Source organism: Osmerus eperlanus, chromosome 27, assembly GCF_963692335.1.
Source record: "Osmerus eperlanus chromosome 27, fOsmEpe2.1, whole genome shotgun sequence".
NCBI lineage: Eukaryota > Metazoa > Chordata > Actinopteri > Osmeriformes > Osmeridae > Osmerus > Osmerus eperlanus.
In genome coordinates, this window is record NC_085044.1 from 4,048,008 (window position 1) to 4,062,028 (window position 14,021).

At 47.6% G+C, this 14,021-nt stretch overlaps 1 protein-coding gene across 2 annotated transcripts; it reads right to left on the reverse strand.

Annotated features, from left to right (window-relative positions):
* Positions 1–213: 213 nt before the first annotated feature.
* On the reverse strand, positions 214–13,293 carry stag2a (STAG2 cohesin complex component a). Of its 2 annotated transcripts, none has more exons than XM_062453285.1 (34): positions 13,080–13,293; positions 11,649–11,773; positions 11,466–11,544; positions 11,100–11,258; positions 10,904–11,000; positions 10,720–10,796; positions 10,419–10,623; positions 10,086–10,237; positions 9,744–9,817; positions 9,157–9,280; positions 8,769–8,867; positions 8,607–8,686; positions 8,252–8,359; positions 7,895–8,003; positions 7,496–7,613; positions 7,093–7,196; positions 6,795–6,887; positions 6,596–6,685; positions 6,282–6,485; positions 6,072–6,142; positions 5,576–5,663; positions 5,393–5,473; positions 5,174–5,266; positions 4,837–5,011; positions 4,327–4,466; positions 4,125–4,226; positions 3,825–3,973; positions 3,567–3,695; positions 3,218–3,426; positions 2,817–3,045; positions 2,473–2,583; positions 2,217–2,343; positions 2,015–2,092; positions 214–1,833 (listed from the first exon to the last, which is right to left on the reverse strand). In XM_062453285.1, exons 2-34 carry the CDS (start codon positions 11,690–11,692, stop codon positions 1,810–1,812), a joined length of 3,822 nt encoding a protein of 1,273 aa, XP_062309269.1. In that variant the 5' UTR covers positions 11,693–11,773; positions 13,080–13,293; the 3' UTR covers positions 214–1,809. The 2 variants fall into 2 exon arrangements, with proteins under 2 accessions (XP_062309269.1, XP_062309268.1); XM_062453284.1 differs by having other exon boundaries at positions 12,965–13,293.
* Positions 13,294–14,021: the final 728 nt, after the last annotated feature.

Below are 14,021 nucleotides of genomic sequence, written 5' to 3' on the forward strand. Positions count from 1 at the left end.
ATCATAAGAATTGAAATCTGAAATCACAAGTGATTTGTCACCAGCTTTCATAAACCATGTATAGGAAGGTCACCAGGCTTGTCCTTATATCAAAATATTCTGCAGCATTTAACAACTCTACCTGCCACAACTCACGTTGGTTACCGTGTTCACCCTTGGACATGGCTGAGTTCGCACATTCTGCTGTGCTGTCAATATTAACGTGACTCCAACTGTATCATCACACAATTGCAGGGGGTTTATTTTGTTCAAAAAGTTACTGTCTCCAGACATAAATACAAACCATAAATGGTACAGTGGACACTTTGTAAATAGAATAAAAAACACAAATTTATATACACTTGAATATATATAATATATGTATGTGTATACATATACATTTATGTATGCACACACTTTCTCTCAGCAGTTCAACGCAGTGACAATAGAAAGGAAATGACCTTATGCAGCCTATGTCTAATTTAAGTGAAACATCAATGGGATATAATTACGTACTCTTTCCTGTCTAACATTACTACAATCTAAATAATGAAAATATTATATCTCTTTCTGGTTTGTAGTTCTGCATTTAGACTTCGGTGTAACATTTCTGTTTTTGACAATGGAGAGGATTTCTCACCGGTTTCAAGCTGCTGTGGCTGTATAAAACTATAATTTTTACACAATCAATGATTTATCTTAATCCTCCAGAAATACCTGTTGGGAATCGGCTAACTGACCTAATGTACACAGAGGTAAAGAAACATTAATTGAACAAGAATACTTAAAAAAACACAAACGGAACAGAACCATACAAATTCAAATGAGAATTCATATGCATGACTGCACATTAGTTGGGTGGATGATTTCAACCTGTTTACATTCTATTGAACCGTCGCCGAAGCTGGAATTCAAATCAACTAAATATAAAATGAGCACCGATTCACAATATATCACACAATATATGTTTATACCTATAATATATATATAATAATGTATTATGATGTTGTGATAGCTTATCCAATGTCTATAATGCTGTATTTTTAAAACTATAACAACTTCTCTTACAGACATTACACAGTGGTACAACAGTGAATATTCTGACTGCTGTCTTTTATACAAACCCTCTGCAAACATTTGTACCACTCTTCAAAAGCTACATAGCATTCAAATCAAACAATTAAAGTGATTCATAATAATAATTATGCCTATCAAATGAGTCATTTTGGCAACTTGGGCATGATCAGTTTAACAAGAGGTCTTAATTATAACACTGGCGAAAGAAACTAACTGCCACATTCAATGTAACACACCAGCAATTCCAATACAAAGGTTAATTTCTGTACTCTATGTGTAATAACATGATTATAAAGTATCGATTTACATCTGATTGTCATTACAAAATATCTATAAATCAAAGTTTTCTATAAGTTATAAAAGCAGAACAGAGAAACCTCTAAAAAATACCATGACAGAGAGAGAATTCTGAGAACCTTATGTTTCATATTTGCGGAAAGGCCTTCTAACAATATGAAGACATTTCACATTTTCTCTTACTGTATATATATATATGCTCTATATAATATGGCTGCATGCCATGCCAGATTTTTAAAATTGTATATCAGCCGTTATGTATTTACATAAGCCTTTCCAAAGATTGACAATGGTAAAGGTCAAATTCAAAACATGATGTCATATGGGCATCCACTACCATCTCATGAAGTCCCATGGGTAAATCTTGAACTAAATTCTCTACAGAGAATACTTCTAGTCTTCAAAAAGGTTTTCGGTAACACAAGCCGTCCTCCTCGAAGATCTACCCAAACCAGTTTAGAACATTGAAACATTGAGGACCTAGAGGAAGAGAAACAACTTGTTTTTAGTGTTCATGTTCTGTACAAATGGGAGGACACATTCAGGACTTGCACTGACATTGCTATCAGACACTCCCATCGCCAGGCAGTACTTTGTGTTCAAGCTTCAAAACGAACCATCTCTAGACCATGAACACTCAAAACAATAACCCAATACCAACCGAATCATCCATGATAGAAGATGGATCAAAATAGTCAGGCTTCAGTTCCAATCTCTCCCTGCGATTCTTTGACGGTGGCTGTTTAGAAGAGAACCGCAGTTCCGTTACAGAACTCGTATCTTAACGGTATTAAAGTGAGAGATGGTTTCATTCTAAAAACGTATAGAGGAAACGGATACGTCGCCAAGTATGTCACGTTTACCAGATCGATATCCATGGTGTCGAAATCCATGCCCTCGTTGAGGTCTTCCAAGCGATCCTCGGACGACATCATCACATCCTCGACTATCGGCTCCTCGTCGTCCTCCATGAGCCCCGACCCTCGTCGGCTGGGGTTTCCAGAAGGAAACCAGAGATCAGCTATTAGAGGACATTCCACACCGGAGTCGACCTACAACGCCTGCTATGCATGGGGGGGGGGGGAGAGGGGGGGGGGGGGAGAAGCATGCGTTTCTTACATGGCGTGCTGCATGTGGCTCCTCATCTTGGCGTACTGCATGCTGGCACGCTCCTGTTGCTGCCGGGCCTCCGCTTGCTGCCTCTGTGCCAGCATCCACGTTACCTGGGTGCTGGGGACAGGGGACAGAGCGACAGGTCGTTCAAACTTGTATCCACCCCCCCCCCCCCTCGATTCACCTTGTTTACATCCTGTGTATGTCACAAGGGCCGTTTAGAGGGAGGACTAGCGTGTAAAACGTGACGCATGCAGTTAACGCAAAGAGGGAGTTCCTTTTTAAAAAGGTTGTGAGTGCTGCGGACTTTGTTAAGTGTTGTGTTCCGCTAGGAAGACGTGCTTCAGTACTTGTAGTCCATGGGGGCTTGGTGATGGTGCTGCGGGTGGGCCGTGGGCTGGTGCGGCGTCGGTTCCGACGTCATGGCGTACATGCCCGCGTAGCCGTCGTCCGCCCTCGGCTTCTTGGGGTCCCTCAGGACGGTGGAGGTGAGGTGGGGGGAGGGCATCATGCCCGGCGTCTGGGCTCCCTGCTCGCGGTTCAGCCACGCGGCGTCCATGCTGCTGCAGCTGGTCTCCTCTGCCGAGGGAGGGAACACGTAGGGGTTAAATGGTACAGGAAGAAGCTCGACGGGAACTTCATTGGGTTAAACGGTACAGGAAAAAAAGCTCGACGGGAACTTCATTTGTATTCATGAGAAAGCTCTTGGAAGAATGTCAAGCGGCGCCACCGCCAACGTGAAGTCCTTCACCTTCTGGCAGTTTCCGCTTGCCGGTGCTGGCTGGCTTGGCCTTCTTGCTCCTGACGGTGGAGCCCCGGCTGCTGATGCCGCTGATGACCGACATGGTGTCGTCGTCTCCTCCGGCCTGGAGGGAGTTCCTGTAGGAGATGAGGGGGAGCCAGCAGTCCTCCCGCTGCAGGGCCATCTGGAAGGTCATGAACCGCTCCAGGTACAGGTGACTGCGGGAAAAGCGCCCCCCGGAGGGGAACAACAGCTTAAATGTTCCGTTAGCAAGGTTTCCGGGAACCTCTGGGAAGGTCTTCACTGCTCCTATTACATACAGATTAATGTCACTGGCTCTTTTGTTGGGAGTACTTACACGGTTTTCTTGTCCTGTCGGAGCAGTTTGGAGGAGAACTCGCTCAGGATGTCCAGAAAGGCGAGGTTGAGAGGTGGGTTTCCCTCTCCCTGAGGACTGGGCTCCTTGAAGGCAAACTCGATGCCATCCCTGAGCAGAGAAGGAGACATGTTTGGTAACAAGATGGCCGACGTATCAATCCACAATGACTACAATATTAATGGGGGTCGAAAACCCCTTGTTTGCATGACAATTAGGCCTTTGGCAGCTCCAGCTTACTTGTGTAACATGGCTATGGCCTCCCTGGTCTTGAGCTGATCCAGGCCAAAGGTCAGGGAGAACCGTCGGGCCAGCTCTTTAATGCCGCAGAATGAGGACGAGGAGCGGTCGAAGGTGCACCCGAGATCGGACAACATCTCGTTGAACAACTGGAAGACAAAAGCATAAACCCTTTCAACTGAATCCATAAAAATACAAATAAAACATGGTCAAATATTATTTTAAATATACACTGTCTGTTTTCCCCTCAGATGTCTTGTGTGTGAGCATTGCAGTTTGAAGGGCAGAGGGTCGTCTTACCTGCTGCAAACTCAGAATGAGTGTCTTGGCACACTGGATTTTATCAATTTGTCTCGTTTTAGCCATGGTCTCCTTAATGATATCTCCATAATCATTGTAATACTGCAGAATAAAAAATGATTAAAAAACGACAAACTTTGATGGAAAAATATTAACAGGACTGATTCACTCAAGGAAACTGGAGAAAGGGGGAAATACCTACCCTCATGTACTGCTTAAATATGTCCGCTCCAGTGTTCATCTCCACCACATTGTAAATGATCAGCTTGCAGTAGGCCGCCAGAAAGTTTCGCCTTTTATGCAACGCCTCGATTTTACTGGCCTCGTCATCTTGCTGCCCGTCTGCAAACAAACAAACGTTACGTAAGCGTGACAACGCTTGTGTTTACGGCGATTCCAGCCATCCCCCCCCCCCCCCCATCCTCCCGGCTGTCTGCCAAGTCGGGAACCGTCTTTCTGAAGGGGTCAGATGGCTGAGCGGTTAGGGAGTCGGGCTATCAAACCAGAGGGTTGCCGGTTCGATTCCTGGTCGTGACAAATGACGTTGTGTCCCTGGGCAAGGCACTTCACCCTACTTGCCTCGGGGGGGAATTTCCCTGTACTTACTGACTTACTGTAAGTCGCTCTGGATAAGAGCGTCTGCTAAATGACTAAATATAAAATGGCTCCCGGCTGGGTCGGCCATGTCGGGGACCCGTCCGCGGGCTCTGACCTGCGCTGTTGTTGTCCTCGTCCTGGTCGATGAAGACGTGGTCCAGGATGAAGCTGAGCAGCTCCGCCTGGAGGGAGGAGTCGGGCGTGTAGATCAGGGTCTCCAGCTGCTCGCGGCCCGACGACACGATCTGGTGGCTGAAGATCATCAGGGCGTCACACAGGATGGTGAAGGCCTGGGAAACAAGCAAGCAGAACGCCTCAGCAACCCACACGGGAGGGACAACAAGCGCTGGAGAGAGGGTTGTTTTTCGTCTGAGACAGGGATAGAGCTTAGAGGTCCCCAAGGAGATGGATACCCAAAGGCGGGATGTGCGAGTCCTCTAGAGAGGACCCACCTGCTCTTTGACTGTGGTGTTGACGCTGGTCAGGTACCGCTGACACATCAGGCAGAACGCCCTCATCTGCTTCCTCAGGGTCACCATGTCCCCCTGGGGGGAAGCGGGGAAGGAAAGAGGCAGTCAACCAACGTAGACAGGGGACGGGTTTCGATTCACCCCTGTTGTCGTGTGTCACTACATGTGGGGGAAAGGAAGGAGGGTGAACACGGGGGTTACCTTTTTGGAGCTGCCCTCGGAGACCTTGGCGAGGTGCCACAGGATGATGTAGTGTGTGCACTGCATCGCGTGGATGACAATCTGGGGGGGGGGGGGGGGGGGGGCACCAGACACGTTAGGGACAGTTGGAATGAGAGAGCGTCACAAACTATGCTGGTCGGGTCAGGCTTCAGGGGGGGGTACCTGCTCGGGCATGTCCCCGTTCTGGAGACCCGTGTTGAGTAGTTTATAATTGCTGGCGAATAAATCCCATTGAGAGAGATCGTGCGCGCTGTGGGAGGAGAGAGACACAGAGAGAGAGAGAAAGAGACAGAGCGAGAGAAAGAGACACAGAGAGAGAGAGAGAGAGAGAAAGAGACACATAAAGAGAAAGAGAGAGACACAGAGAGAGAGAGAGAGAGAGAGAGAGAGAGAGAGAGAGAGAGAGAGAGAGAGAGAGAGAGAGAGAGAGAGAGAGAGAGAGAGAGAGAGAGAGAGAGAGAAAGAGACACATAAAGAGAAAGAGAGAGACACAGAGAGAGAGAGAGAGAGAGAGAGAGAGAGAGAGACACAGAGAGAGAGAGACACAGAGAGAGAGAGAGAGAGAAAAAGAAAGAGAGACATTGTTTAAATCAGGGTGTGACACCGACGGGGTGTGACAGCTGGACAAGAGCAACTGCCACGAGGCTCGTGGTCTTACTTGTGGAACGCGGTGATTCTCTTCAGTGTGGACAGAACCTGGTACGCATCATCTTCATCAGGCTCCTCCCCCTGGAAACAATAACAAAACTAAAGAATTGCATCACCAAGGAAAACATGCGATTCACTCCCAGCCTAAATCTGTACGTCGTACATCACTTCCGAACAATAGCACACGAGCGAGATGATCATCTCATCCCCTCAGCCTAACCTCTTGTAAAAAGTCCTCCAGTAGCCTGTTGAACTTGTCCACCAGCTCGTCCAGCAGCTGTGAGCGGGCGATGTCCACCTTGTTGAAGATGGTGAACTCCTCGTTGCAGAGGGCGTGGTAGGTCATGGAGCAGGCCTCCAGCACATCTGTCTCGGTGTGCTTCTCCACCACCTCCCGGATCTGCCGCATCAGAGACTCCAAGTGCTTCACAAGCACACACACACACGCGCACACACAAGTAAGATACAGTTTGCAATACATAATGATTTTCCAATGCAACTACTTTTCCCTCACAAATCCACATTTTGGTTCACCTTTTCTAATCGACCGGTGGTATAGATTTCCAAGTCAAAGAACTGCGGTAGCTGGAGTAAATTGGTAACTTTTTCCGCATCAACCGAGTACTGTGAGGAGATTAAGAATAAGAACAAGCAAGAGTTTAATTGCGTCTCAGGGGTAGAAGCAAACTTGGCCAACTTGGATAATTGGACAAATTAGTATGTAAACGGCCACCTTGGCCAACAGCAGAGGCAAAGCCACGGCAAAAATCTCCGTGATTTTCGTCCGGTCGTCCAGCTGAGTCTTCTTCTCCTTGGCGGTCAAGACCTTTTGGGAACGATTCAGAAAGAGCCCAATAAAAAAGCCTGAAACGCTCCAGAGATGTGAAGGAACGCCAGCCCCTAAGGGAAGGCCGGCTCCAGCCCCTAAGGGAAGGCCGGCTCCAGCCCCTAAGGGAAGGCCGGCTCCAGCCCCTAAGGGAAGGCCGGCTCCAGCCCCTAAGGGAAGGCCGGCTCCAGGCAGGAGGACTCACCCTCTTCCCCGTCCCGCGGCCCACAGGAGGGTGGCACTCGCACGCCTGGCGTATGGCACAGAGCATGAGCTCTATCAGGGCCGTCTCTTGACGGTCTGTCAGGGCTGAAATAGAGACGGATCAATATAAATAGGAGAGGGAGACAGAAAAAGATAAATAGGAGAGATACATAGATACGTGAGACATACAAGATAGGGAGAGAGAGACATATAGAAAGAGAGAGCAAGAGAGAGACAGAGGTCCTCCCCTGGCATGGGCTCCCCCTCCTCCTCCTCCTCCTCCTCCCCCTCCCCCTCCTCCCCCCCCTCCTCCTCCTCCTCCCCCTCCTCCCCCCTCCCCCTCCCCCTCCTCCTCCCCCTCCTCCTCCCCCTCCTCCCCCCTCCCCCTCCTCCCCCCCCCTCACCCTCCTCCCCCGGCATGGGCTCGTCCAGCAGCAGGCTGATCATGCTCTCCCAGTCCTTCAGCAGCTCGGCAGCACACTCCCACAGGCTGTCCACCAGGTAGGCGCCGTGCTCGTGGAGCTGCAACACAGGGGAGCCGCCAGGCCCTCGTCAGTCCAGTCACACCCGGGCGACGCTCATCACGTCGCCCGGGGGCACCTGAAGCAGCTGTTCGTTACCCGTGGTGGTCCCTGTGAAAACGTATTGCCCTGTCCCAATTTTACGAATTTGGTCTGGTATTTTATGCTTTACTTACTGGAGGCACTTTTTGCAAGTCACATTGGATAAAAGCGTCCGCTAAATCGATCACGTCATGCGAGTCCCGCTATCATAATCAACAAAGGCGGGTGCGGGAGACCCACCTCGCTCTCCAGGAAGAAGAAGACGGTGGTCTTGATGAGGCTGCCGTTGTGGCTCTGCCTCCCCCTCCTGGGCAGCCCCTCCTCCTCCGCGCCCCGGTGGCTGAAGAGCCTGCGAACGAGAAAACGCTCCCGCCGTCAGCATCACCCGTCCACGGGTTTCGCCCCTCGCCTTCCCCACAACAGAGGGGTTCCTCCTCCACTTCCACGGCCAGGGGACTGGGAGGGGAAGCCAGCGGAGTCCGGGCCCACGCTCGGACGACTCGATCGATGCCAGTCGTTTCCCTTGGCGTTCGCGCCTGTTCTAAAAACGGGGGGCTTCCTCTTGTACTTCCGACAGGAGGATTCGATCAGACTTACTTCTTGTAGAGGAACTCCCCGGTGGCCACGGCCAGCGGCCTGTGAGCGGAGTAGACCAGGTGGTACACGCTCTCGCAGTCCTCCGCCGTGAGCACCTCGTCGCTGCTGCTGCGGGGGGGGGGGGGGGGGGAGAAACAACACACATTCTCAGTGGGACAAGCTGAGGATGAAAGGTGCGGGTTTTAAACGTCGGATTTGGCGGGCAATTTTTTGGGGACAGGTCTCACGTTCAATAAAACGACGCAGGCATGTTACTTCGAGGGCTCTGAAAACAATTGTTTTAGAACGATAGACGAGAGCGTACTCTCATCGAATGGAAAAGGACCGGTCTTCTGAAAAAGGCAGGGATGCTTACTGTAAGACCAAGGTCAACAGCTTGATGGCTTGCACGGCGACGTCATACTCCTTGTCCAGAGTCATGGACACGATGCGATCCTGTCAACGACAGCAGCATTAATACGTGGACGGGCCCGGCCGGCCACAGAGCTCCGGGGGCAGAGAGCGCTCTCCGGCTCACCTTGAAGCGGCTGGTGAACAGCTCCAGGCGGGTGTTGAGCTCCCGGTTGTAGTACAGGCCCTGGAGCGCCGTCAGACACTTCAGCCTCACCTCACCTTGCTGCCGGAGAGAGAGAGAGAGAGAGAGAGAGAGAGAGAGAGAGAGAGAGAGAGAGAGAGAGAGAGAGAGAGAGAGAGAGAGAGAGAGAGAGAGAGAGGGTTCCCCCGTGAATGACAACGTTCTCAAAAGAAGTTCGGGTGTTTTCGACGCGGTTCCCCGCCAAACGGACAATGCATTTGAATTGCATTTGTTTTGTTTTTTTAACGGACCAGATACTGATTGTAAGCGTCACAATATAAAAACAATGGATGCATGGTAAGTCAACGGAAACGACGTGTTTACGCTTTACCTTGTCGTGCATCGTCCACCCCACGTACTTCAGATAACTGTCGTTGAGAAATGCGTCGCTGTACATTTTCATCCACACCCCAATCTCCTCGATGCAGATTGCCCGGATGTCAGCTATAGCATCGCTGGTGAAGAGAAAAGAGGCTTAACAAATACATTTGTCAAAATGAAGTGTTTAACATTTAGTTCATTTAGTCATGAGCTACAATGTTTATAATCAAATATGAAGCCATACAGAGGCATCTTAATGGCCTACTCAATTCCTGTCTAATCTGTAGCCATGTGTGCCATTAAATAGATTGCCTTTGTTATTGTTGATGTCTCGTCTTGAACACAAGGTGGCGGCCAAGAGCTAAATATCTCAAGCAAGCGCTCTGAGTTTGCAGTGAGATTTGAGCAGCTTGCAGACTTCGCTAAGATCGGCCGACTCAGCACCGGAGATCAGTTTCCATACCAAAACGGGGGTACCATGTGGCATCACAGCGATACCTTTCCTCAAGACCAAAACACAATTCCAAAGACGGTTTTGAAAAAAATCACGACCGACACATTTCGGTCGAATATCGAAACGCGCTTCTAAAAACATACCGGTATCGGTGAACAAACACTCCTTTGAAAATGGCATTCATCATGTTTTCGATCTCATCTTGATTTTCCTGAAGCTGGAACGAAGCACACGGAAAGCAGGTTTTACATTTACATTTAGCAGACACTCTTATCCAGAGCGAATTACAGTAAGTACAGGGACATTCCCCCGAGGCAAGTAGGGTGAAGTGCCTTGCCCAAGGACACAACGTCATTTTACGCGGCCGGGAATCGAACCGGCAACCTCCAGATTACTAGCCCGATTCCCTAACCGCTCAGCCACCTGACTCAGCTATTAGAAGGACTGTAAAACAATGAGGTGTTGGTCGTGCCTGAGGCCCTCACCTCCTTGCGCTTCTGCAACAGGAGCTCCAGCCTGTCGTTGGCTCGCTTCCCCGCGACCTTGTTCCTCTCCGTCTCGTACTGCCTCTGTGTGTTGTCCATGTTGATACTGAGGTTGAGAGCCACGTTCACCAACGCGGTCATCAACTTCATTGCTTCGGGGGGGGCAAAAAGAAAGAGAGAGAGAGAGAGAGAGAGAGAAAAGACCGTTTATTTTACTCCCTTAAACAGACCCGTACGAATACGAAATAAGAAACTCTAATCGTCTCGACATTGCAAAGTTTCGACCCCGTGCTTTAAAACCGCCTCTTGCTGTGCGTGGCGCGCGGCGCTGACCTGCGAGCGTGCTGGTGTGTCGGAAGGCTCGGACCTGGGAGTCGGACAGGCCGGTGAGCAGCGAGATGACCGTGTCCATCATGTACTCGTCGTAGATGATGCTGTACTGGCACTGGCGCACCAGGACGCCAATGAACTCGCAGAAGCTCGACTTGAACTTCTTCCACTGCGGCCCGGCCACGGTCAGCGGATAGTCCCCACTGTCCTGTATTGAGCATCGACACAATTCTGCGTTACACCGTTACTGCCGCTCGTGCCGCCGGCGCACGCCCTCCCTCGGGGCCCTCGGCGCGGAGCGTACCTCGTCGAACTCTTCCGTCATCTTCCGGATGATCTCGGAGTTCTGCATGTTTCGGAACATCTCGCCGCTGACGGCACCTGCAGAGGCGAAACGATCCCGTCATGGCTTGTTCGTCCGTCACAAAGGGGGATGTTGACCCAACCGATCTTAGACACCTGAGCCAGGAAACACAAGGAGCACCTACCTTTACAGCCAGAGCACTGGATGAAGAAGTTGATCAGGTCCAGGAGAGCAATGTCCCGGTCATGCTTGTATGACTCAATCCAGTCATCTACAACGGACTAAGTCATAAATAAATAGATAAGTACGTCACTTCAGTAGTTCATTATGAATATTATGAGACGGTGATCCAAGCTGTCGTAAATCAAGCCTCCGCCTACCTGAGTGGCACTCTTTCCCATCTTCACCACCTCAAACAAGGTCATAGTCTCCGTCTCATTTTCCTGGTGGTGGCCATTCACTCGACCCACACCTGCGCCCTTTCCTCCAGGACCACCTTTGGCCTTTTCTCCAGGGGCTTTTTTGCCCTTTTTGCCAGCCTGCTAGAAGCATAAGAAAACCATGTTACCAACATGTAAATGCATGTGACATATGCAGGAGGCCTGGCACAGTGTGACAATAGTCATATGTCATAGGACCTTGTTTGAGCACACAATAGCTTGACGTTTCGCAAAGTAACTGGGAATATGCCAGAAATTATGCGTCAAATGATGGAGCTTTAATCATGTTCACAGAACTGGACTCACTTTTCCTTTCCATGTCTTTGCATTCTTTCCATCAGGGTCCTCAAGGTCTGTATCAGATGACAACTGTGTATCAGCCTCCCTGTTGAGACAGTTGACACTTATTTTGCTTTTGAACTCAATAAAATGCTTTCCCCACCCATGCATAACAATTTGGAAATATAACCACATTACCAAAGTACTCACTGAGGAAACTGGAAATCTGAGTGTAACTCTTGTGCTGCTATCATTTCTTTAACATTTTCTTTTCAGACCCTTGCAAATCAGGATGGACTTCCTCTCCTCAAGATCTGACCGAATGGATGTTAAACCTTGAGCAAAAGAACAGAAACAACTGTTTGATTTGAAATTAACACTATTGGTTATGTTATCTCCATAACAATGACCACTACCACAAATTCAAACTGGATACAAATGTCAAATTCCAAACTCTATAAAAAGGTTTCAGAGCAGGATGGTGCCGTTATCTTCAGTTTACAGGTCAAAAGTCATGGTGGTTGGTTAATGGTTTTGAATTGTAAGTTAGAATTTTGGCACAGATGTCACAAATCAGTTTTCGTTTAGCTTTTATGGTGCGATAGAACATTGTATGGTCACGCACTTGACAGTAACATAGACATATATGAGGCCGTTATATATTGCATTTATGAAAAACCAGAAAACACATTAAAAAGCATTTATTTCCCTCCATTTTGAGGCCCATTCCATGTAAGGCCATCTACTAGACTGCTACGTTCTTAAAATACTCCCATCTTTTTTCATTGACATTGGATAATGTCGGGTGCTTGGCTAGTATGGCTGACGAGATAGCATTGGCAGTGAATTAATTAGCTAGCTAGCGCTACGCTAAAAACAATTGACACTGTCGTTAACTAGTTAGCACTCAACTCGGTCGAGCTACCTGACAAAGTCAGTGTAAGCCTACTAGCGAGAATATACGAACTGGTGGTGTTAGACAAAACATGCACATGGCTTAAGTAAGTGTTAACGTTAGACTAGGTAGCTATATTTTAATGTTCTAAGTATTGTCGTATTAAACTCAGTGTGCACTTGGTACTGTAGCTTAATTCACCAGCTATCGTTAGCCAACTACCAAATCTTGCTCTTCCGTGTAAACAATGTTTTTGACGCTCTCCATTTTTTGACAGCGGGCTGCCTAAACGTCACACAGAAAGCCAAACCAGTTTAGCTTATTGAAATTGGTTATATACAAATACTTTTGTCTGCTATTCTTTAAAGCTGTAACATTATATTGGTAGATCTCGTATCCGTCAAAAATCACTCAAGCTTGTCAATTATAATGGACATTGTGTTGACATAAGCTAGCAGCAGTATTACTAAACTAGCCAGCAAGCTAACGCGTCGAAGTCTAAGGTGGCTGAGTCGTGCTAGCTGACTAGCTACAATAGTTAGCGAGCTAGCACTAGCTAGGCTAGCTATCATAGCGAGCTAACTTGCGCCTTGCAGGGCAATCACTTATTTTAGCCAACGCTCGTGCTCACCTGACATATCAGCACCAAGACAGAGCTGCAGAGCTGTTCATCTCTTCCTTAATATACAGTACAGCGACATACAACGACATATTCACAGAATCTTATCCGCCATTTTACAACTTACCTCGCTGTTTGAAGCAATCCCTTGCTAAAAACATAAATCAAAATGATCCAGATGTTGCTGAAGTTATAACGTTTTTACGTGTACTACTTTGCAAGTCCAACAAATAACATTAATCACTTTTAGAAATAACGTTAGTGCTTTGGGCTATCTTATTCCGTACAATTCTATAGCTACACTAGAGCTAGCATGGCTCAGTTTGTTGTTTCGATACTAGCTAGCTTTGATTTGTGTAGCTCATGCACCACCTGTCGGCAATATTGTACAGTACACTTATTGAAATTACGCATGCACGCAGCTCAATTGGAAGTTTATCCCAGGTAGAGTATTTCAATACTCAGCCTAGTTTTCTTTTCCTATTGAATTTATAGACTTTTCATGCATTTGTCATGTTTTCAAATACGTATGTTCAACCAAATATTTCAGTCTTCTCTTACATGTGTTTCAGACTTAGGATGGAAAGGGATCTAGAAGGTAGGCTACTTTGTTACCCAACTTTCTGTTGCAGTGATAACAGAAAGTTTGTGAACACTTTGGAACTATATCTGTAGGCTATTCCTTCCTGTTTTAATCTAAAATGTGAATTCTGTTTTGTATATTTCTAGCTGGATCTTATCTTCTGGATAAGAGTCTGCTAAATGACTAAATGTAAATTTCTAGCTAAATAGAATCTTTCATAAAGCATAACAATTCAATTGCTTCAATACTGTTTCTACTGTTCTCAGCTGTAAGACCATAGTTCAAGATAATATAATAAACCGTTTTTGAGTTCATATTATAAGGTTAAAAAGTATTTTTTAAATGCCCTGTATAGGCTACATAGTGAACTGTCCAACAGTAATTTTAGAGAAACCAATCTTCATCAAAACACAGTTGTTATTTCAGAGGATGGACATTAGAAACGTGTATACGTCCAAGGATATCAACATTCATTAGAGAGACACA